General features: G+C 43.7%; 1 protein-coding gene and 1 long non-coding RNA gene across 5 annotated transcripts in view; both read left to right on the top strand.

Moving 5' to 3' along the window:
* Positions 1–6191: 6191 nt before the first annotated feature.
* On the top strand, positions 6192–10301 carry LOC108519630 (uncharacterized). Its single transcript, XR_001882676.1, has 3 exons — positions 6192–6221; positions 7309–7463; positions 10243–10301. It is a non-coding gene; the product is annotated as an uncharacterized LOC108519630 (long non-coding RNA).
* A 3660-nt stretch (positions 10302–13961) lies between these two features.
* Positions 13962–24523, top strand: part of PSMA5 (proteasome 20S subunit alpha 5) — a 27541-nt gene continuing 16979 nt past the window's right edge. The window contains exons 1-2 of one of the 4 annotated variants that reach the window (XM_017858776.1): positions 13962–14028; positions 18837–18903. Coding sequence is in view for 1 of the 4 variants with exons in the window: in XM_017858774.1 (XP_017714263.1) it covers positions 14103–14131; positions 18837–18903 (96 nt within the window). In the remaining 3 variants the exon portion in view is untranslated. Of the gene's footprint in view, positions 14132–18836; positions 18904–24523 lie in introns of all 4 variants that reach the window. The other 3 variants (XM_017858774.1, XM_017858775.1, XM_017858777.1) reach the window with 3 other exon arrangements.

The raw sequence follows: 24523 nt of genomic DNA, 5'->3' as shown, positions 1-24523 counted from the left end.
TCTTGCATAGGTGAGTTCTGTAAATATTTGGACATTGGGCCTGGAGCTCAATAGAGAGGTGGAGGCTGGAGACATAGATTTTCGAATGATTAACTTGTATGTGAAAGGGGCAAATGTGAGAGTAGATACAATTGCTTGGGGAGGGTGAAAAACAGAAACTAAGCACAGGACTTGAGGAATCAAAAAAATTAAGGGAATATGAGGAGAGGATTCAGTAAGGAAGACTGAGAAGGGATGTCTTTTATTTTCTAGTCATTTTTATGCCTATAGCACATGCCATATTGTTTCACCCCTCATGCCTGGGAAGCCTTCCCTTCCCTGGATTCATCACCATCTCTCATATTACTTTACACATATCATCATTAGTACAGAATTTGCTGCATTTACATTATATATATCTACTTCTTCCATCAGCCTGAAAGTCCCTCCCCCACCAAAGAACCCTTTATTCATCTTTGTAGTTATAACAGCTAGCATCATGCCCTGAAACATAGTAGGTGTTCAATGAATGATGCATGGAAGCAGGGGAAAGTGAAGCCACAAATAGAGTATGTAATATACAAGCATTAGAAAGTATGAATATGTCTTTTATGCCTTTCTAAAAGCAGTATATATCTTGGAAAGAATTCACCAGTGAAGCCATCTGGAGTTTTCTTTGTAGGAAGATTTGAATTATGAATTCAATTCTTCTAAAATATAAAATTTTCTATTTATTCTGGTTTTGGTCGTGGTAAATTTTGTTTTTCACTAAGACTTTCCATTTCATCTTAATTGTCAACTCTAACGGTATAAAGTTGTTTGTAGTATCCTCCCATATTTCTTAATGTCTATAGGACCTATAGTGATGTCCCCCTTTTTAATTGCTGATATTGGTAATGTGTTTTCTTTCACATTTTCTTGATTACCCTTGGCAGGAGTTGACGAATTTTCATTTCTCTTTTAGAAGATTATTAAGTTTTGGCTTTGTTGATTTTCCCTCTTGGATGCCTGCATTCTATTTCATTGATTTCTGATGCCATCTTTATTTCCTTTCCTTTGTTTTCTTTGCATTAAATTTGCTGCTTCTTTCTCTAAATTTCCCTCTGAGCTTTGAACCAAAGTGACTCATTAGAGAAGTCCCATTGAGCCTGTATTAGTACCCCACCATGCTTAGTCACTGGCTAAAAATAGTTCCTAAGAAGCATAGCCTCAGCAGCGAACACATTGGTTGATCCAGAAAGTCAGCAGTCGGGGTCATCAACTATTCTCCCATAGCAGGAAATCTGAAAGGCCCACTTTCATAACTACCACAGCCCACTCTTCGAGCCCTACAGATCCACTTTTTCACACAGGTGGGCCTTTCTTGCTAAAGGAAAACTTGAAAAGGAAGGTTAGTGTGACAAACTACAGCAACTTGTCTGGGGGCCACAGTTGATACTGATCCTCTCTCTCCTCCATTATCTACTCCAAATTCCCCTCACCATTCGTTATCACCTTAGCAGGTCTTGGTGGCTTATGTGGTGGTCTGGGCTCCTCAGGCCAGATGTGCTGCATGTGTTCATTCAGCTACATGGGCCAAGGAGGTATCAGGAGATGCCCAAGTGGGATCACATTGGCTCTGTAAAAAGCAGCGTTACCTCCTCTTACTGATCAGGGTCAATTACTCCTGTCATGATGGTGACTCCTCTTTTTGCCTCCTGATCTCTGGAATAAGGAGTCCAAAACGCCCAGCAGCAGCCACAGCTTGTAGTTCAATGGGACCCTTGCTGTGATCCCTAACAGGAATGTAACCTCTTTGGGGACTAGGACCTCCAGCCCTACAGATCCCACATTTGTGAGTATGGGAAGCACAAAATCTTCTACTGGGTCATTGATAGTGAAGAGAAGTGGGGCTATTCCTACATCTACTCCTTGGTTAGTGGACCCAAGTATTTTTCCTATTAGGGCCTGCTGTGGTTTGTCCTCCAAATTTCATGTATTAAAAACTTAATTTCATCCAGGCACAGTGGCTCACACCTGTAATCCCAGCACTTTGGGAGGCTGAAGCGGGTGGATCACAAGATCAGGAGATCAAGACCACCCTGGCTAACACAATGAAACCCAGTCTCTATTAAAAATACAAAAAATTAGAGGGGCGCGGTGGCAGGTGCCTGTAATCCTACCCACTTGGGAGGCTGAGGCAGGAGAATGGTGTGAACCTGGGAGGAGGAGCTTGCAGTGAGCAGACATCACGCCACCACACTCCAGCCTGGGCAACAGAGTGAGACTCTGTCTAAAAAAAAAAAAAAATAGTAATAATTTCCAAATTCATATGTTGATGGCATCTGGAGGTGAGGCTTTTGGGAGGTAATTAGAATTAGATAAAGTTATCAGGGTGGGGCCCCCATAATGGGACTTGTAGCTTTAAAAGAAGAGGTAGAGAAAACTGAGCTGACACACATGCTCCTTCCCTCTTGCCATGCGATGCTGTCATGTTATGACACAACAAGAAGGACCTTACTAGATGACAGCACCATATTCTTTGACCTCTTGGCCTCTAGAACTGTAAGAAATAAATTTCTTTTCTTTGTAAACTACCTAGTCTGTGATTTTCTGTTACAGCAATGGAAAACAAACTATGACAGAATTACAAAGGCCTCTGATTTAATGTGTATAACAAATCCAGAATGATAGCATCCAATTCTTTCAGAGTGTTGCCTCTGAGTGGAACATCACCCATGCCTTTAGAAAGTCACTCCAGGCTGGTTGTGATGGCTCATGCCTGTAATCTCAGCACTTTGGGAGGCTGAGACGGGAGGATCACTTGAGCCAAGGAGTTAAAGACCAGCCTGCCCAACATGGTGAGGGCTTGTCTCTACAATTATTTTTTTTGAGATGAGCTCTCGCTCTGTCACCCAGGCTGGAGTGCAGTGGCACCACCTCGGCTCACTGCAAGCTCCGCCTCCCCGGTTCACGTCATTCTCCTGCCTCAGCCTTTTGAGTAGCTGGGACTTACAGGTGCCCACCACCACACCAGGCTAATTTTTTGTATTTTTAGTAGAGATGGGGTTTCACCATGTTAGCCAGGATGGTCTTGATCTCCTGACCTCATGATCTGCCTGCCTCAGCCTTCCAAAGTGCTGGGATTATAGGCGTGAGCCACCACACCCAGCCTTGTCTCTACAAATTTTTTAAAAAATTAGCTGGGTGTGGTGGCACATACCCATAGTCCCAACTACACATGAGGCTGAAGTGGGAAGAGGGCTTAAGCCCGAGAGATCAAGGCTGCAGTGAGCTGAGATTGCACCACTGCACTCCAGCCTGGGTGACAAAGTGAGCTGTCTCAGGGGGGGGAAAAAAAAAAGTAATTCCAGCCCTTTAAAATGCCAGATTTTTCTGGATGGTATGATATGATGGTATGATCAATGGATGTCATGGTCACAGGCCCACTCCCACTCCCCTTTTACCATGAAGCAAGTCCCCTGGTTCGATGCTATGTTACATAAGATTTTTATGCTTGTGGATCAGGCAGGCATTCATTCTGTAAACCCCTGTGCTTTAAACCCATATGTTAAAGTCCGTATTTTAAACCCTGACTGAGGACCTGTGGGCAGGTAAAGAAAACCCATACCCAGATTAGACATCCATCACTGTGAGAATGAACTACTGAACCCCTCAAAAGTAGAAGAGATCTAGTGCTGTCAACTTGTCACCAAGCAGCAGTTGGTCTCCTCAATAGTGCCATATTGGGGACTCTGTATTAGTCTTTGATGCTGACAGTAAAGATCATCAGTAGCTAAATCAGCCTTGGAAAGTTGAAGCCCATACATAGCTTCTATCCCTGCCACTGTGGCCACTCCGTTTATGTGATGGTATTAGTTTCCTAGTGCTGCCATAACAAAGTACCACAAATGTGGTGGCTTAAACAACAGAAATGTATTGTCTCATAGTTCTGAGGCTAGATGTCTGAGATCATGGTGTCAGCAAGGTTGGTTCCCACTGAGAACTATGAAGGAGAATCTGCTCCATGCCTCTCTCTTAGCTTCTGTTGTGTCACCCTGATCTCTGCCTCATTTTCACATGGTGTTCATGCTGTGTATGTCTTCACATGGCCATCTGCTTATAACAACACTAGTCAGAGTGAATTAGGGCTCTACCCTACTCCAGTATAAACTCATCTTTACTAATTACATGTGCAACAATCCTGTTTCCAAATAAGGTCAATCTGAGCTACTGGAGGTTAGGTCTTCAATGTATGAATTGAGTAGGGGGCAACTGATATGATTTGGTTGTGTCCCCACCCAAATCTCATCTTGAATTGTAGCTCCCATAATTCCTGTGTGTGGTGGGAAGGACTTGGTGGGAGGTAATTGAATCATGGGGGTGGGTCTTTCCCATGATAGTGAATAAGTCTCACAAGGTCTGATGGTTTTATAAAGGGGAGTTCCCCTGCATATGCCCTCTTGCTTGCTGCCATGCATTAAGATGTGCTTTTGCTTCTCCTTTGGCTTCTGCCATGATTATGAGGCCTCCCCAGTCATGTGGAGCTGTGAATCCATTAAACCTCTTTCCTTTATAAATTACCCAGTCTTGGGTATGACTTTTTTTTTTTTAGACAGAATCTTGCTCTGTCACCAAGGCTGGAGTGCAGTGGTGTGTTGCTCACTGCAACCTCTGCCTCCTGGGTTCAAGCAATTCTCTGCCTCAGCCTCCCAAGTAGCTGGGATTACAGGTGCCTGCCACCACACCCAGCTAATTTTTGTAGTTTTAGTAGAGATGGCGTTTCACCATGTTGGCCAGGCTGGTCTCGAACTCCTGACCTCGTGACCCACCCACCTCGGCCTCCCAAAGTGCTGGGATTACAGGCGTGAGCCACTGTGCCCAGCCTCGGGTATGTCTTTATTAGCAGCGTGAGAACAGACTAATACAGTAAATTGGTGCTGGTAGAGTGGGGTGTTGCTGTAAACATACCCAAAAACGTGGAAGCAACTTTGGAACTGGGAAACAGGCAGAGGGTGGAATGGTTTGGAGGGCTCAGAAGAAGACAGGAAAATGTGGGAAAGTTTGGCACTTTCTAGAGACTTGTAAAATGGCTTTGACCAAAATGTTGATAATGATATGGACAACAAAGTCCAGGCTGAGATAGTCTCAGATGGAGATGGGAAACTTGTTGGGAACTGAAGTAAAGGTCACTCTTGCTATGCAAAGAGACTGGTGGTATTTCACCCCCGCCCTAGAGATCTGCGGAACTTTGAACTTGAGAGAAATGATTTAGGTATCTGCCAGAAGAAATTACTAAGTGGAAAAGCCTTCAAGAGGAAACAGGGGATGAAAGTACAGAAAATGTACAGCCCGATGATGCAACAGAAAAGAAAAACGCATTTTCTTTTTTTTTTCTTTTTTCTTTCTGAGATGGAGTCTCACTCTGTTGCCCGGGCTGGAGTGCAGCGGCCAGATCTCAGTTCACTGCAAGCTCCGCCTCCCGGTTTTACACCATTCTCCTGCCTCAGCCTCCCAAGTAGCTGGGACTTACAGGCGCCTGCCACCTCGCCTGGCTAGTTTTTTGTATTTTTTAGTAGAGACGGGATTTCACCATGTTAGCCAGGATGGTCTCGATCTCCTGACCTCGTGATCTGCCCGTCTCAGCCTCCCAAAGTGCTGGGATTAGAGGCTTGAGCCACTGCGCCCGGCCTAGAAAAACGCATTTTCTAAGGAGAAATTCAATCCAGCTGCAGAAATTTGCATAAGTAATGAGGGGCCAAATGTTAATCACCAAGACAATGGGGAAAATGTCTCCAGGGAATGTCAGAGGTCTTCACCTCAGCCCCTCTTATCACAGGCCTGGAGGCCTAGGAGGGAAAAATGGTTTCAAGGGCTGGGTCCAGGGCCTTGCTGCTTTGAGCAGTCTTGGGACTTGGTACCCTGTGTCCCATCTGGGGATAAAAGGGGCCAAAACAGAGCTCAGGCCATTGCTTCAGAGGGTGCAAGCCCCAAGCCTTGGCAGCTTCCATGTGGTGTTGAGCCTGCAGGTGCACAGAAGTCAAGAATTGTGGTTTGGGAACCTCTGCCTAGATTTCAGAGTATGTATGGAAATACCTGGATACTCAGGCACAGGTTTGCTGCAGGCACAGGGCCCTCATGGAAACCTCTGCTAGAGCAGTCCACAAGGGAATTGTGAGGTCAAAGCCCCCCACACAGAGTCCCCAGTGGGGCACTGCCTGTTGGAGCTGTGAGAAGACCACCATCCTCCAGACCCCAGAATGGTAGGTCCACTGACAGCTTGCACTGTGTGCCCAGGAAAGTCGCAGACACTCAACACCAGCCCATGAAAGCAGCCAGAAGTGGGGCTGTACCCTCCAAAGCCACAGGGGAAGAGCTGCCCAAGGCTGTGGGAGCCTACCTCTTGCATCACCATAATCTGGATGTGAGACAAGGAGTCAAAGGAGATCATTTTGGAGCTTTAACATTTGGCTGCCCTGCTGGATTTTTGACTTGCATGGGGTCTGTAGCTCCTTTGTTTTGGCCAATTTCTCCCATTTGGAATTGGTGTATTTACCCAATGCCTGTACTCCCATTGTATCTAGGAAGTAACTAACTTGCTTTGGATTTTACAGGCTTATAGTGGGAAGGGACTTGCCTTGTCTCCAATGAGACTTTGGACTGTGGACTTCTGAGTGAATGCTGAAATGAGTTAAGACTTTGGGGAACTGTTGGGAAGGCATGATTGGTTTTGAAATGTGAGGACATAAAATTTGGGAGGGGCTGGGGCAGAATGATATGCTTTGGTTCTGAACCCACCCAAATCTCATCTTGAATTTTGCTCCCATAATTCCCACGTGTCACAGGAGGGACCCGGTGGGAGATAACTGACTCATGGGGGTGGGTCTTTCCCATGATAGTAAGTCTTGTGATAGTGAACAACTCTCACTGGTTTTAAAAAGGTCTGGTTTTATAAAGGGGAGTTCCCCTGCACACACACTCTTGCCTGCTGCCATGTAAGATGTGCTTTGGCTTCTCCTTTGACTTCCACCATGGTTGTGAGGCCTCCCCAGCCTTGTGGAACTGTGAGTCCATTAAACCTTTCCTTTTTAAATTACCCAGTCTCAGGTATGTCTAATAAGCAGCATGTGAACAAATACAGCAATTTAGCCCATAACAGTGTCCATGATGCTAGTTCCAAGGTGGCCAATGATTGAGCCTAATAATGTCAACTGACTCATTTTGCCCACTTGATTGTTTAATGCCTCTTCTCTTGTAGATACATGATATAAAAACTTCATACCTCATGACTGCTTCTGGATACTCATTCACATGACTCTATCCCAGACCTCCTTGTCTTTGATTTTTCAGTCCTTTGCCTTCCAGAACCCCTGTGAAAGGGCCAGACCATTGGCTTCTGCCCAATTAAAGTCTGAAAGTTGGTAGGCTTGAGACCCAAGAAGAGCTGATGTTCCAGTCCCAGTCCAAAGGCCAGAAAAGACCAATGTCCCAGCTCAAGTAGTCAGGTAGGAGAGTTCCCTCTTAGCTTTTTTATTCTATTCGGGTTTTCAATTGATTAGATGAGGCTCACTCACATTTGGGAGGGCAATCTGTTTCACTCAGTCTACCAATTCAAATGTTAACCTTATCCAGAAACACCCTCACAGACAAGCCTAGAATATTTGATCAAATATCTGGGTACCCTATAGTGAAGCTGATAAAAAATTAATCATCACAAACTCCAAATTACATCTTTCCATGTCTGACAGCTACAATACAACAGAGTCTACAGAAATATATGACTCAAGTAGGGAATGGCCCCTACCATACATCAGAAAAATTCATTTCTACTTTGCTACTCTTCCCAGATCTTGCTGCTTTTACTGGTAATTGGACCTTCTGGATTCTGATGACTAAGCACCACCATCTAGCCTCTATTACTTGGGAGTTGCGGTGATATAATTCTCAGTTATTAATAAGCCCAACTCAGTGATTGCTTCTCCAATTGTCAGTCCAGGACTACAGAAAACTCTTTGGTGATGCTGCTGTTCCTCGTAACAGAGCACTTCTGATGGCCTTGGTGAATGGTGCATCTTCTCAACCCTTCTGTGGACCATAATCCTCTAAAGGGTCTTCTGTTCTCATATAATACATCAATTGAAAACACTCACTTCCCCATATGGTAGAAGAATGAATTTTAAATTATTTTAAATTATTTTTAAATTCATTCTTCTACCATATGCCAGGGTAACTCATTTTTACTTTGGTCAGCATTGGCCATCACTTGTTCCAGATTTCTAAGAATTCCCCAAAAGCAACTTTGTTTTATCTCTGAGTCTTTGCTATGGTGTTAAATTCTGTGTCTCAAGAAGTGCCCCCAAGTCAATGAATCTTGATTATTGTTTTATATTTTAGTACCCCTGATCAAGCAACCTCAAAATCCAATCCCTGAGTACTCCCCTGGCTTGTCTGCATATGCTAATTAACTTATTGTCTTTCCTCCTTTGTCAGGCCCAGCATGTTCCTAGCTGGGATATGCTAGTATTCACTTCTAGCTATTGGCCTGGAGAGGCTAGGAGAGGAAGTTGGGGCAACTCCTGTGTTTCTTTGTGGGAGAGTAGCTCTGCAGTTATCTTTCAGTTTGGAGGAAGAAGTAACTCTTAATATAGAGGGGCAGACCACTTCTGCAAGTTTTGAAAGTATACAGAGGTCTGCAGAGCAAACATCCATATGGATGTCCACCCAGATGTCCCATCCTTTGTTTCAGTCTCTGGCTTTCCCAATAAAGACCCTGACCTGTTTGGCTGCACATTTAAATGTGCCTGGAATATGTGACCCTATCATGTCTGAAGTCTGTCACTCATCCATGTTAGCTTTTCCATTGCAAAAAATAAATGACTCTTTGTAGGCTACTAAAGAGACCCTCTGTCTTTTTCACATTTGGCCATTAACCAAGTGGAAGCTTTGTTTTCTCATCCCTCTTCAGAGTATCACTATAACTTATCAGTATCCAGGCATCTCCACTGTCCCTGTAGGCCTTGTTCCCCCATATAGTTCAAATGCCTGAAATTGTATCTGCAAGGTCTTTAACTTCATTGGGATATTTTCCCAGGTCACCATTGATGAAAATCTTTAGCAACTGGGTCACCACCTTGTGCTAGGAACTACCCAAGCTCCTATACTGTGCAGGATGGCACCCTCTTTGCCCAACTAGTGAGTGAGTCAGTCCTGAAACCTCATCTTATGTCTTCCAGGATCACCCTTAGCGCCATCTGTGTTAGTTTGTGTCCTCTGAGAAGCAAAAGCCAAAGTGAGATTTGACATGTGTATTAGTTTCCGAGGGTTGCCATAACAAAATACCACAGACTGAGTGACTTAAACAACAGAAATGTATTTCCTCACAGTTCTGGAGGCTAGTAGTCCAAGATCAACGTGTCAGCAGGTCTGGCTTCTTCTGAACCTCTCTCCTTGGTGTGCAGATGGCCACCTTCTCGTTGTGTCTTCACGTGGCCGTTTCTCTTGTGCTCACCTGCCCCTGGTGTCTGTGTATCCAAATTTCCTCTTCTTATAAAGCCACCAGTCAGGAATGGATGAGGGCCCACCCTAACAGCCTCACTGAACTTGAGCACTTCCTTAAAGGTCCTAGCTCCAGTCACATTCTGAGATACTGGGGGTTAAGGCTTTAACATCTGAATTTGGGGGAAGACACAATTCAGCCCATAAAAACATGTAAGAGATTAATTGGCAGAAACGTCTATGAAGGATAAAAGGGATGAGAGCAGGAGAAGGTGGGAGATGCTACAGACTGTGCTATAAGTCTGGCACCTATGAAGGAGGCAGAAAAAAAAGGATTGCACAGGCAGGGTCTCAAACTGCAGCACAGTTCTAAGAAAGTTTCAGCTAGGCTGATAGGGGGGTCTATAAGCCAAAGTTTCCCATTAGAGGAGTACCAAATAATGCAGCAATGGGCCTGCATTAGTACTCTTGCCATGCTAAGTCACTGGCCAGAACTGTTTAATTTCTATTTCTTCAGGGGTTTGCAAGAATCAAAGCTAGCTAAACCTCTCTATATCCTTGAGTTAAAACCTTTGTTATTTAAAAATACTCTACAAAATGATTGAGGTAAAAAATGATACACAGGGAAGCAGCCAAATCTCAAATGTCTTTTTATGTAAACAAATTGTAGTTACTAGAGATAAATGTGGATAAATGGATTTGGGGAATGTAATATTTAGAAAGAGAAAAGGGACCTAAATTTATTTGGAATTATTTTTTAAATTCTCCACATATTTTCTGCCTCACCAGGAATGTCTGACACAACATGATGTTTGCTACGTATATGATATTTGCTAACAAATGTGAGTATTTTCAACATTTATCAGGCTATTAACTTTACCAAACTACTACACTTACTTCCAGTGGAATGACAAAGCTTCTAATCTACAATTGAAAAGTATCTTTACTGCAATAGTTTATTTCATCTATAAAATAATCATGGCAGCTTTCAATTAGGGATGATTTTCCTTTCTTTGCAAAAATGTGCAAAATAGTACCAAAATATCTGAGAACTCTCACTCTATGGGTGAACACAGAACTTTTATTAATGTCTAAATAACATATTTCTCCAATGAGGAACAGTCCTTCTCATCTCTCAGTATTAATATTTCACCTAAAAAGGTGTAGCCAACAAACTTTTGTTCTTTTTATTTAAAAAATAAAAAACTACAGTACTTAAAAACATTTTAAAGTGGCTATTTGAAATTCTGAATTTTCTACTTACTCTACTTCTCCAAGTCACACATATATTAATGTCTATGGAACTAGTATGCTTATAGCAATCAATCAATCCACCCATCCTTATCTGGAGGTCATTATCCTCAGCAAACTAATGTAGGAACAGAAACCAAATACCACGTTCTCACTTGTAAGTGGGAGCTGAATGATGAGAACACAGGGACACACGGAGGGGAACAACGCATACTTGGGCCTACTGGAGGGCAGAAGGTGGCAGGAGGGACGGGATCAGGAGAAATGACTGGTGGATACTAGGCTTGATACCTGGGTGACGAAATGGTGTGTACAGCAGATCCCCGTGGCACACGTTTACCTATATAACAAACCTGCACATCCTGCACATACACCCTGGACTCAAAATAAAAGTTAAAAAAATAAATACTTATTTACCAAACAAATGTATCTAGAGCATATGCCAGGTGCTAGGCTGAACAAGACAAAGTACTGACCCTCAAATAAATCACATTTTCATTATCTTCCTTCTTCCTCACTTTAACTTAAAAAATTATTTCTGTTGTGGTAAAATATCGTAACATAAAATTTACCATTTTAACCATTTTTAAGTACACAATTCAGTGACATTAAGTACATTCACAGTGTAGTGTAACCATCACCACAATCCATCTCCAGAACTTCATCATCATCCCAAACTGAAATGCTGTATCCATTAAACCCATTAACTCCTCATTCCCCTCTTCCTCCAGCCCTAGATAACCACTATTCTACTGTCTCTATGAATTTGACAATTATAGGTACCTAACATAAGTAGAATCATGCAATATTTGTCTTTTTGTGTCTGCGATTTCGCTTAGCATAAGATTATTAGTCTTCAAGTAAATAAAGATTAGTCTTCAAGTCTAATCCAAGTTGGAGCATGTATCAGAATTTCATTCCTTTTTAAAGAGTGAACAATATTCCTTTGTGCATATACACATTTTAACTTCAATTACTTTTAAACAGCTAATTTCTCATTTTCTTTCTTTCAAAGAGACATTATGTTAGCTGTTAGATTTTTACAATGCACTCTCTTGGGAGAAAAGATTTTCCTTCCTATCTGCAATTACCTGCGGCTCCCGTTCATTTATGTTATGTACAGCATAAACACATTTACCCAGAGGAGATTCCACATTCAAGAACATTTCGTAAGTCATTCACTACTGTCTCCAACATTGATAGGGGTTGCAGAGCACCATGCAACCCTGGGTGCTCAGGAAATATTATACTTAAGTACCTATGCAGTGAAATAACTCCTTTTTTTTGAGATAGATTCTCACTCTGTCTGTCGCTCAGGCTGGAGTGCAGTGGTGAGATCTTGGCTCAACGCAACCTCTGCCTCCCAGGTTCAAGCAACTCTCTGCCTCAGCCTCCCGAGTAGCTGGGATCACAGGCACTCACCACCATGCCCGGCTAATTTTTGTATTTTTAGTAGAGACAGGGTTTCACCATCTTGGCCAGGCTGGTCTTGAACTCCTGACCTCATGATCCACCCGCCTCGGCCTCCCAAAGTGCTGGGATTACGGGCGTGAGACCCCACGCCTGGCCATAAAAGAACTTGTAAAGAGCAGCTGTAGTCAATTTACGACCAAGACTTTTCCATAGAACATAACTGAGAAGGTGAAAACAAAACAAAAAAAAGCTTGTCAGAAAACTGACAAGAAAGCTAAAAATTACCATTCTTTTCTCAGAAATCTAACAGATCCCTGAGGATTGCTACTTGGAATTTTTCCTCAGTTTTATTAGTCCTAAACATTTGATTGGCCAGGGATGACCAAACTAAATTCCTACTGAATCCATGAAGGAAGTCAGAAAATAAAGGGTGGGGAAAACAGATGTTGGCTAATACTCAAAAGGCATATTTTTACATTTCCTGGACCTTTGAAATGCCTTAGTGACTTACAAACCTAATCTAGGACCAAGAATGAACTTTACTGGAGAGATACAGGCCTTGAGAGGTTAAGGACTTGACTAGTGGTATCACATTAATAACTGGAAATGAGATGCTGCCATTTCCCTTTCTAGCATAAATGACTTCTTTCCCCCGACTCCAGCTTTATTAAGGTATGAGACAAACAGAAATTGTTCATGTTTATGGTATACAACGTGACGTTTTGATATACATATACATATACACACACACACACACTGCGAATAATGAAGCTCATCAACATAATCCATCACCTCACATACTTTCCTATGGTGAGAACATTTAAGGTGTACCCTCTTCACAATTTCAAGTACACAATACATGATTATTAACTATAGAACTCATCCACCTTGTCTGACTGAAACTTTGTATCATTTGACCAACATTTCCTTCTATTCCCCACCCCCGTGCCAAGAGTTCGTACTTGCCTTTCTTGAACAAATACTTCAATTACAGTGCTATTTCGAAGCTGTAAAGTTGCTCCTTAAGCAACTTATTGAAGGGAAGCAAGGAGCGTCGATAAATAAAGCGCTTTTTTTTTTTTTTTTTCGGATAGGGTTTGGCTGTTGCCCAGGTTGCAGTGCAATGGCACGATGTGGGCTCACAGAAAACACTTATTTTTTTTTTAACAAATAACAGAAAAAGCAGTGAATATTTTGAAGTCGGATCCTGAAATCTAGGTTATTTAGGTCTGAAACCTGTACTAGATGGAGGGGTGCAAGAAAGAGTTGATAAAATTACCTTAACCATATGGAAACTCGAAGACTTTCTTACATACTAACCCCTCGCCCCGCCCCCGCTTTTCTCAATAAACAAGCCAAACTGGCTGAAGCTAAGGGACTAGTCCGCGGCGCCGGCTCAGACCCACTATAGCGGACCAGTTGCCGCCCAAAGTCCTGGAGCCTTCGACCGGGCACGGAGAACACCGCGGAGGAACCCTAAGAGAGGGAACCCTAAGAGAGGGAACCCTGCGAAGAGAAGGCAGGTGGGGGCCTTGCAGGAAACCGGGCCAAAGTACTCTAGCTGGGATTACGGGAGCCGGCGAGGGACCTATTAAGTCAGGGTTCAGACAGCCCGGCTCTGCGTGCAAGCCCTTTCAATTGCCAGTCTTGGGGCGGGCTCACACCTTCTCTAAAAGGCGAACTCACTACACGCCTTGGGTTCCAATCGTCCCTAGCAACCACCCGAGATTTAAGGCGGAAATACCTCACTGGTCCTCCTCCTCCGGACCAACCATGCCCTGGCGAGGAAGCGCGTTGGCCCAATCACCTCGGGGGGAACTACTACCAGCCAATAGGAAGCAGGCACAGGAGGGCGGGCTAAAGAGGTCGCGGTCGCACGCGCAGTTGGTCTTTGGTACTGTGGCGGTGTGGGTGAGTTGGGTGCCAGTGGAGTCGTGTTGATCCTCAGAATCCCCACGTAGCTGCTGCCTCCTCCTGCCCTCGCCATGTTTCTCACCCGGTCTGAGTACGACAGGTCCGTGCGGCTGGGGGACGTCGGGTGGGAATTATGGGTGGGCAGGCCGGGGACCTGGCCGCGCGGCCTGGGTTCTGCCGTGTCATGGGGCTCCCCAGGAACCCGAGATTGGCCGGACCTGGGGATCTCTTGCCCTCCTCAGGCGCCCGCCGTGGTTCCCCAAGCTAGACCACATCGGCGGCACTTGTCCTACCACTGAGTCACCCCCTGGGTCCTAACTCAGTGCGGAAGCGAGAAGCTCCGACTTGTGCTTGGTAAAGAAGGCGTGAGGAGCCGGTACTCCTAACTTGAACCCGGAGAGGGCCAAGGGTCACCCCTTGCCCCGTTCATCTTTTCGCGCCTAGTATGACTACCTTAAACAAACAAACAAAAAGTTAAACGTGCCTCCTGGCAGAAAAAGCAACTGGTTTGTAGTAGTGCATGCTGCGGTGTATAGTTTCTGCAGAAGCGCGAACGCAGTCGTAGCTTTGGCTGGATATATTGTATGGAGTCTGATTTTATAGGAACTGGAATTTAGAGTGGTTTTCAAGAGATTTCTCATCATGCTGATTCCAATTGACCAAAATTTTTCTGACTTTTAAAAGTTTAAAGCAAATTTTAAAAAACTTGTGGTGTAAAAATGCGTGCAATATTAAGTTGTACATATTTATGCTGTAGATACTTTTACTTTCAGTTTCTGTTTTCATGAGTTAAGTTTTTACATAGCTACTAAGTTTTTTTTTTAAAGTCAGGGAAGGCAGACATTTTCTTTGTACTGAGTGGTCAGAAACTGCATTTCCTGTCAAGTATATGCTGATCCTTTCAAGTATATGCTGACCACTTGCAGTTACCACTTTTTCATCTTTTTTTACTGACTCATAGAAGATGTGTGTGAAGTTTTGACATATTTCCCCACTGTCCTACAAAGTGACTTTGTTGGTCGATACTTAACTTCCAGAACATTGAAGAGAATCATCTTCGGGTGACATATAATTTTGACTTAGGGTGTGTATGATAGAAATTGTTATCCTTATCAGAAATCATTTATTAAATTTTGTGGCCATTTACTTAACATATGTATTGACTGCTTTGTTACTTATTTTTCTGTCTTCCCAAGATGACCTAAAATACATCCCTTTTTACTCTCTTAGTTAATGTGCTTGAGTGCTTGCTGTGAACAAAGCACTGTTCTAGGTGCTGATGCTACACCAATGGACAAAATCAAGCTCCTTGCTCTCATATAGGAGACTCTTTTGAGACAGTCTCGCTCTGTCGCCCAGGCTGGAGTGGAGTGATGTGATCTTGGCTCACTGCAACCTCCGCCTCCCAGGTTTTGTTTGTTTGTTTGTTCTTGAGACCAGACGGAGTCTTGCTCTGGCGCCAGGCTGCAGTGCAGTGGCATGATCTCGGCTCACTGCAACCTCTGCCTCCCGGGTTCAAGCGATTCTCCTGCCTCAGTCTCCCGAGTAGCTGGGACTACAGACACACGCCACCATGCCCAGCTAATTTTTGTATTTTTAGTAGAGACAGGGTTTCACCATGTTGGCCAGGGTGGTCTTGATCTCTTGACCTCGTGATCCACCCGCCTTGGCCTCCTAAAGTGCTGGGATTACAGGCATGAGCCACTGCGCCTGGCCCGCCTCCCAGGTTTAAGCAATTCTCTGCTTCAGCGTCCTGAGTAGCTGGGATTACAGGCGGTGCCGCCATGCCCGGCTAAGTTTTGTATTTTTAGTTGAGACTGGGTTTCCTCATCTTGGCCAGGGTAGTCTTGAACTCCTGACCTCGTGATCCACCTGCCTTGGCCTCCCAAAGTGCTAGGATTACAGGTGAGAGCCACCTCGCCCAGCCTGAGACTCTTAAAGAATTGTTTACAGGCACAGTGTCTCAATGCCTGTAATTCCAGCACTTTGGAAGGCCGAGGCAGGATTGCCTGAGCTCAGGAGCTGGAGACCAGCCTGGGCAACATAGTGAGACCTCGTCTCTACTAAACATTAAAAACAAATCAGCCAGGTGTGGTGGTGCTGATCTTGTCTCCAAAAAAAAAAAAAAATTTGTTTATAGAAGTAACTATAGTGTGAGTCAGAAATATATTAATGCCATTAGAGAAACTCAAATCAATACCATCGAATTTTTGATGAGGGATTGCATGCAATATGAGAGGATCTTGGAAGACTTCACAAAGGAGCTGACATTTAAACTTGGTCTCTTGAAAGAGTAGGAATTTAATAAAGACAGTGAGATCACTAGTTTTGAGTTGGAGAATATGGGATAAATGAAGGAGGGGCAATGGAAAAGCACAAAGCATTTTGGGAAAAGTCCAGTCTGACTGGCACATATGATACATGTATCGGAACAGCAGGAGATAATGGGAATAACAGGATGCTGCTAGATATTGAATGGTTTTTAATACGAGGCTAAGGAGTTTGGGTCCTAGTTCTGTAGGCAACTGTGTGCTGTTAAATAATAGTTGTGTTTTACAGAGATTAATTGTCTGAATTAGGGAAAAGTGAGTCAATACCTGTTAGGCTGTTACAATAGTTAGGTGAAAGGTAATGAGGGCATTGAGAAGGAAGAGTGATGTGTTACTGTGGAGGAGGAATTGATATGAATTGGTATGACTTAGCATATAGTTGGATATGGGAAAAGATGAGGAGGAATGAGTCAGATCATTCAGAACTTCCTATCTTGGGAACACTGGAAGATTGGAGGTGTTTTAAAATAAAACTGAAATAGGAATGGCAGGAGATAAAGTCAATTTTGCAAGGTGACTGGCTTTAAAGAGATAATATTTCAAACTGAAAAATGTTAAGTGTTAAGTGCTAATGGGATATGCTAGTGGAAATGTTCAGCAAACATTTAAATTAGTTAGGAAAGAGGTAAAACTGGTAATAGAGATTTGGAAGTAACTGGTGCTTAGCACTCTGTCACCCAGACTGGAGTGCAGTGGTGCCATCTTGGCTCACTGCAATGTCCGCCTCCTGGGTTCAAGTGATTCACGTGCCTCAGCCTTCCAAGTAGCTGGGATTACAGGCGCCTGCCACCACGCCCAGCTAATTTTTGTTTTTTTAGTGGAGACGGAGTTTCACCATGTTGGCCAGCCTGGTCTCGAACTCCTGACCTCAGCTGATCCGCCCGCCTCGACCTCCCAACGTGCTGGGATTACAGGCATGAGCCACCACGCCAGGCCAAAAGCACTGCTATATGACATGTTACCTGTTGTGAAGTCCAGACTCCATAAACCACGGATTGCAACCATCTCATTTATTTGTTCACATATTTTTTGTGTCCATTGTGTGCTCAAAGCTTTTATAGGTGAGACCATGTTTGGTGCCTCTTCTCCGTAGGGATTTCCAGCACACTTGAGCAAGGAAAGGTGGAAAGTGTTAAGTGTTAAGGGGAAGTGTTTTAGAGAGAAAAGCAGTCTGACATGTAATTTATATAAATGTTGAGTGAATTAACTAGGTTAGAATTAGGAACTACATGGATCTCAGTCTGTTAAGATAACAACAGTAATTCATACAAATAAGTAGAGAAATGTACCTGTGACTAACTTTTACTAAAAAGTAATAATTAGTGCTGGACGCAGTGGCTCACGCCTGTAATCCCAGCACTTTGGGAGGCTTAAGTGGGCGGATCACTTGAGGTCAGGAGTTTGAGACCAGCCTGGCCAACATGGTGAAACCCCATCTCTACTGAAAATACAAAAATTAGCCGGCCATGGTGGCAGGCATCTGTAATCCCAGTTATTTGGGAGGCTGAGGCAGGAGAATCGCTTGAACCCAGGAAATGGAGGTTGCAGGGAACCGGAATCGCACCACCACACTCCAGCCTGGGTGACAGAGCACACTCAGTCTAAAAAGAAAGAAAGAAAGAAATTGGGCCGGGCACGGTGACTCACACCTGTAATCCCAGCACTTTGGGAGGCCGAGGTGGGTGGATCATGAGGTCAGGAGATCGAGACCAGCCTGGCCAATATGGTGAAACCTCCATATCTCTACTAAAAATACAAAAATTAGTTGGGCGTGGTGGCATGCACCTGTAGTCCTAGCTGCTGGGGAGGCTGAGGCAGAATTGTTTGAACCCGGGAGGCGGAGGTTATAGTGAGCCGAGATCATGCCATTGCACTCCAGCCTGGGCAACAGAGCGAGACTGTCTCAAATTAAAAAAAAAAAAAAGTAATAACTTTTATAGAGATTGTCTGAATTAGGGGAAAAACACTTCGGACTTGCTCCACGAGTCAATACCTGTTAGGAGACTATTACAAAAGTTAGGTGAAAAGTAATGAGGGCATTGAGAATGGAAAGAAGAGTGTTAACCCCAGATATTAACATCATATGCATGTTATGGGAAGAGGATAAGGAAAAATGCACATTTTCTTGGAAATTGGCTGATAGTTTTGGGGCATGAACTTACCAAAGGAACTGATAAGTCTGTTCAAAATGGACCCAGGTTGATTCAGGATTGAGGCAGAAAAGTCACTTGCTCTCATTTCATCAGTTTGGGAAGACTTTCTGGGAGTGGGGCAGAAGCATTCTATATATAGGTTCCATTCCCTTGAGAAACTGTTAATGTACAAAAAAATGCTACAGATTGTTGTGGGCGAAGTAGAGAATAATGACAGCATGCATATTCTGTAGCTATCTGAGCTAGTTGTCAAGGAACTTGAATTCAGTGTCTACATGACTAGTTTTTATGAGTATAATTAATAACTTTTTTTAAATTATAGGGGCGTGAATACTTTTTCTCCCGAAGGAAGATTATTTCAAGTGGAGTATGCCATTGAGGCTATCAAGGTATAGTAGCAAGTAGCATAGTTCCTGAAATTTCATGGCTACCTAACATTTTGCTGGCAGAACACTTGGAGTAAATGTGGTTTAACCATTCCTTTAGAAAATGTTCTTACATCCCTTTAGGCAACCACTGTTAACCATTTTTATAACAGTTTCAATACTATTCCTAATATCTATTTTAAAACTTTTGAGCAGTTAACTGCTTCATAATTATCTTAATAGCTTTTCTCAGTGGGGTGGAGGGACATATTTGTGCTTTTGATCCTCTTAGCTATAAAGAGGGATACAGAAGTCCAGAATTAGCACTTATATTACTTTTTCTGTTTTGTTTTCTTTAGCAAATCATGTATCTGACTACCTTTGTATTCTTTTCTTTTCTTTTCTTTTCTTTTTGAGATGGAGTCTCGCTCAGTCGCCCAGGCTGGAGTTCAGTGGCGTGATCTCAGCTGACTGCAACCTCCGCCTCTTGGGTTCAAGTGATTCTCTTGCCTCAGCCTCCCAGTAGCTGGGATTACAGGCATGTGCCACCGCGCCTGGCTAATTTTTTAAAAATTTTTAGTAGAGATGGGGTTTTACTACCAGGCTGGTCTCGAACCCTTGACCTCAAATGATTCGCCCGTCTCAGCCTCCCAAAGTGTTGGGATTACAGGCGTGAGCCACAACGCCCGGCCCACCTTTGTATTCTTGTTGGTAAAGACACCTTAGGGACTAAAGAGATTTGTTTTAGTTTTTTTTTTAGAAACAGGGTCTCACTCTGTCACCCATACTGGAGTACAGTGACACCGTCTTAGCTCACTGCAGCTTCTAACTCCTGGGCTCAAGTTTTCCTCCCACCTTAACTTCCCTAGCAGCTAGAATACAGATGTGTGCACCATGCCTGGCTTTTTTTTTTTTTTTTTTTTGTAGAGATGTGGTCTTGCTATGTTGCCCAAGTTGGTCTCAAACTCCTGGGCCCAAGCAATCCTCCTGCCTCAGCCTCTCAAAGTGTTGGGATTTACAGGTGTGAGCCACCACACCTGGCCTGGACTGGATAATTCTTTGTTGTGGAGGGCCATCTTGTGCATTTTAGGATGTGTATCAATTCCTGGATACTACCCATTAGATGCCAGTAGCACTCTTTCAGTTGTGACAACCAAAAATGTCTCCAGACTTTGCCAAATGTCTGGTGGGGACAAAAGGGCCCCCAATTGAGAATCACTCTTCTAGATAAAAAGTATATATGAATTCTGTCCTACTCTATTCAGTTGGGGATTCAAGATCAGTATACTATAAATAAAACAGAGAACAATTAAGTGCTAAATTAAGTTTTCTGGCAATGGTTGCTGATTATATATTTGTTTGATTTTTAAGGTATACATGCATGTAGTTTCAGAGTCAAAAGGCAAAGTAGTTCTATAAACCTTGTAACAAAAATAGCAGTTCTTGAGGCCTGCATCATGTATGTTCAGCTTTTCAGAGGCAACACTTCAAATTGTTTCAGCTGGTAATGTTCTAGGCATGTACTTCCCTATCTCTACAACACAGGTTTATGGTTTTTTTATTAGACATTATCCATGGACTTTTCATTATGAAGGATGAAGATTTCTGCCCCAACCCCACACCCCTAGTCCACACCACACACAGTTGTCTTCTGAGGTGGGGATAGGGTGACCCTCTCCATATATATCATGAATATCATAATTTTGTTAGATCATTAGTCAATAGTTACATTAGTATGACTGTAAATGCTTTTCACAGCTGAGCCATTTTGTGTTTTATAATTGTTTTTCTATTTCTGCACAACATTGTTTTTCTTGGAGTTAATAATTCTCTTTTTAAAAATATTTGCTTAATTTAGTATGATCAATAATGCGCCCCAAAGTCTCTCCAGGTTACATGTATCCTCTCAAAACATTCAGGCAAATTAAGTGTCCTATTAAGGATTCCCCCTTTTTTTTTTTTTTTTTGAGACAGGGTCTTGCTCTGTCAGCCAGGCTAGAATGCAGTGGTGCATCTCAGGTCACTGCAGCCTCAATCTCCCAGGCTCAAGTGATCCTCCCACCTCAGCCCCCAAAGTAGCTGGGACTACAGGAGTGCACAACCATGCCCGGCTTATTTTTTTATTTTTTTGAGACGGAGTCTCACTCTGTCACCCAGGCTGGAGTGCAGTGGTGCTATCTTAGCCCACTGCAACCTCTGCCTCCCAGGTTCAAGCAATTCTCCTGCCTCAGTCTCCTGAGTAGCTAGGATTACAGGCACGTGCCACCACACCTGGCTAATTTTTGTATTTTTAGTCAGGCTGGTCTCGAACTCCTGACCGTGTGATCCACCTGCCTCGGCCTCCCAGAGTGCCGGGATTGCAGATGTGGGCCATCGTGCCCGGCCTAAATTTTTGTATTTTTTGTAGAGATGGAGTTTCGCTGTGTTGCACAGGCTGGTCTTGAGCTCCTGAGCTCAAGTGATCTGCCCACCTTAGTCTCCCAAAGTGCTGGGATTACGGGCATGAGCCACAGTGCCCTATTAAGGATGCTTAATGAAATCTTGGAGCCTTCTAACCTGCTTCAATCTGGACTGGTCGTTCTCTGGGCCTCCTGCATAGCTGTGGACTTCATTCTCTGTGAGATCATTCTAGGCATTCCCTTTAACTCCCTCTTGTGTTAGGCCCCATGTCACCTTTTTTGATTTATTTGCTCAATTTGGTAGAACCCATTTTCCAATAGTATTATAGAAACTATTTATTTATTTATTTATTTATTTATTTATTTATTTATTTAGAGTTGGAATTTCGCTCTTGTTGCCCAGGCTGGAGTGCAATGGTGCGATCTTGGCTCACTGCAACCTCCGCCTCCGTGTTCAAGAGATTCTCCTGCCTCAGCCTCCTGAGTAGCTGGGATTACAGGCATGCGCCACCACGCTCAGCTAATTTTGCATTTTTAGTAGAGTTGAGGTTTCTCCATGTTGGTCAGGCTGGTCTCGAGCTCCCAACCTCAGGTGATCCTCCCGCCTCAGCCTCCCAAAGTGCTGGGATTATAGGCATGAGCCACCGCGCCTGGCCAGAAATAATTTTAAATTTCCAACTTCTTTTGTTTCTTTTCGTCTTCTTAGCATCCTGTTCTTGTTTTATGGATGAAATGTCTTATTTTCTTCAACCGTTTTCTAATTTTCTTGAAATTTTTTTTCCCTGTGGGACATTGTTGCTCATCCCTATAATCCCAGCACTTTGGGAGACTGAGGCAGGAGGATCACTTGAGCCTAGGAGTTCAAGACTAGCCTGGGCAACATAGCCCATGTCTAGAAAAAATTTTAAAAATTAGGCTGGGCAAGGCTCACACCTGTAATCCTAACTTTGGGAGGCTGAGGCAGGAGGATTGCTTGAGTCTAGGAGTTCAAGACGTGCATGAGCAACATAGTGAGACCTTGTCTTCACAAAATATTTTAAAAATTAGCAATGGCCGGGCGCGGTGGCTCAAGCCTGTAATCCTAGCACTTTGGGAGGCGAGACGGGCGGATCACGAGGTCAGGAGATTGAGACCATCCTGGCTAATGCGGTGAAACCCCGTCTCTACTAAAAAAAATACAAAAAACTAGCCGGGCGAGGTGGCGGGCGCCTGTAGTACCAGCTACTTGGGAGGCTGAGGCAGGAGAATGGCGGGAACCCGGGAGGCAGAGCTTGCAGTGAGCTGAGATCTGGCCACTGCACTCCAGCCTGGGCGACAGAGCGAGACTCCATCTCAAAAAAAAAAAAAATTAGCTGAGTGTGGTAGTGTACACCTGTAGTCTTAGCTATTTTGGAGGCTTAGGTGGGAGTATCTCGTAAGCCTGGGAGGTTGGAACTCCATGAGACGTGATTGTGCCACTGCACTCCATCCTGGGTGACAGAGTAAGACCCTGTCTAAAATATTTTTTTTTCCTTTTGAACTGGTCAGATTCTTTAGAGCTATGTTTTTCAAACTGTAGGTCTAGGCTTATTAGGAGATACTAAAATAAATTTAGTGGTCATGAGGAGCATTTCTTTTGAGACAGAGTGTCTCTCTGTCACCTAGACTGGAGTGCAGTGGTGTGATCACTGCTCATTGCAGCCTCAACCTCCCAGGCTCAAGTGACCGTGCCACCTCAGCCCCCAGCTACAGGTACGTGCCACTACACCCAGGTAATTTTTTAAAATTTTTCATGGAGGTAAAGTTTTGCCATGTTGCCCAGGCTGGTCTCAAACTCCTGGGCTCAAGTGATCTTCCTGCCTCAGCCTCCCAGAGTGCTAGGATTATAGGCATGAGCCACCACTCCTGGCCCAGATTTCTTTTTTAAGTGTAGATATCAAAATGCCTTGCCCACAGTAGTGGTGAGTGGTTTTTTTCATGCAATTTTGTTTCTGTTATGTATTTGTATTTATTTGTGGGTTTTAGTTATGAAATCAAATGTATTCCTTACTGTGGCTTTTGGTCAAAAAGTTTGAAAAACATTGCTGAGGAGAAAACTGCCTCTTTGCATTTCATTCTGGGAGGGTATTTCTGGCTGCTGGCTTCTGAGGGCTGAGTAGGGAAAGAAGGCTGAGGTTCTTAACATTCAGTTTGTAAATTTTTACATATTTACCCTGTTTTCAGTACATGATTCCTGCCTTAGACCGTGCTTGGTGCCCCCAATCCAAAGACCCTCTGTTTTACGGTCTCCAGAGAATAAGCCTGGAGTCTTCTGCAGGAGTGGGGGAGGTGCAGTCATCTAGCTTTATAGCATAGGGGAGGGCATCTGGGAATCTGTTTCTTAAACACTGGACCATCTTGCAGTTTTTAGCTCCTTGTTCATTTCCATTTCCAGAAGTCCTTGTTGCCACCATTTCCTTTTGTGAGGTCCTGTGATAAAAATCAAGTTGTTTCTTTACTTTCTTTACTGCTGGTTTAGGATTTGGATGACTCGGGTATCACTAACCTATCTTCTTTTTAGCTTCAAAATTATGTTGCTGTGTCTTCTCCCACTCTCTGTTATAGTGGATTTATGCCTTTTTAAAAGTCCTTTAATATTACATTAACAGACTTAAGGAAGGCGTAGAACAAATGTATGTCATTAGTTTACACCTTTAACTAGAAATATGAGCATTCATTTTTATTTATTTATTTTTTGAGATGGGGTCTCACTCTGTTGCCCAGGCTGGAGTGCAGTGGCATGATCTTGGCTCACTACAACCTCTGCCTCCTGGGCTCAAGCAGTCCTACTGTTTCAGCCTCCTGCATAGCTGGGAATATAGGCATATGCCACCAAGACTGGCTAATTACTGTATTTTTCATAGAAACAGAGTTTCACCATGTTGCCCAGACTGGTCTCGAACTCCTGTACTCATGCAGTCTGCCCACCTCAGCCTCCCAAAGTGCTGGGATTACAGGCATGAGCCACTGTGCCCAACCTGAATACTCATTGTTTTACATAAAATTTTTTGACAGTTCATCTCCTGTAGTTATGCAGGTATCCACTGATTAAGAAAATACATGCCAAAAAGCGGGTGTACATTTAATAACACTTCTAAATAAAGTCACAACACATTTGAAAAATAATATAGGCCGGGCGCGGTGGCTCAAGCCTGTAATCCCAGCACTTTGGGAGGCCGAGACGGGCGGATCACGAGGTCGGGAGTTCGAGACCATCGTGGCTAACA

This window comes from Rhinopithecus bieti, unplaced genomic scaffold (genome assembly GCF_001698545.2).
Source record: "Rhinopithecus bieti isolate Rb0 unplaced genomic scaffold, ASM169854v2 scaffold_48884, whole genome shotgun sequence".
NCBI classification, from domain to species: domain Eukaryota; kingdom Metazoa; phylum Chordata; class Mammalia; order Primates; family Cercopithecidae; genus Rhinopithecus; species Rhinopithecus bieti.
Note: the sequence above shows the minus strand (reverse complement) of the source record. Positions and strands in the feature narration are given on the sequence as shown.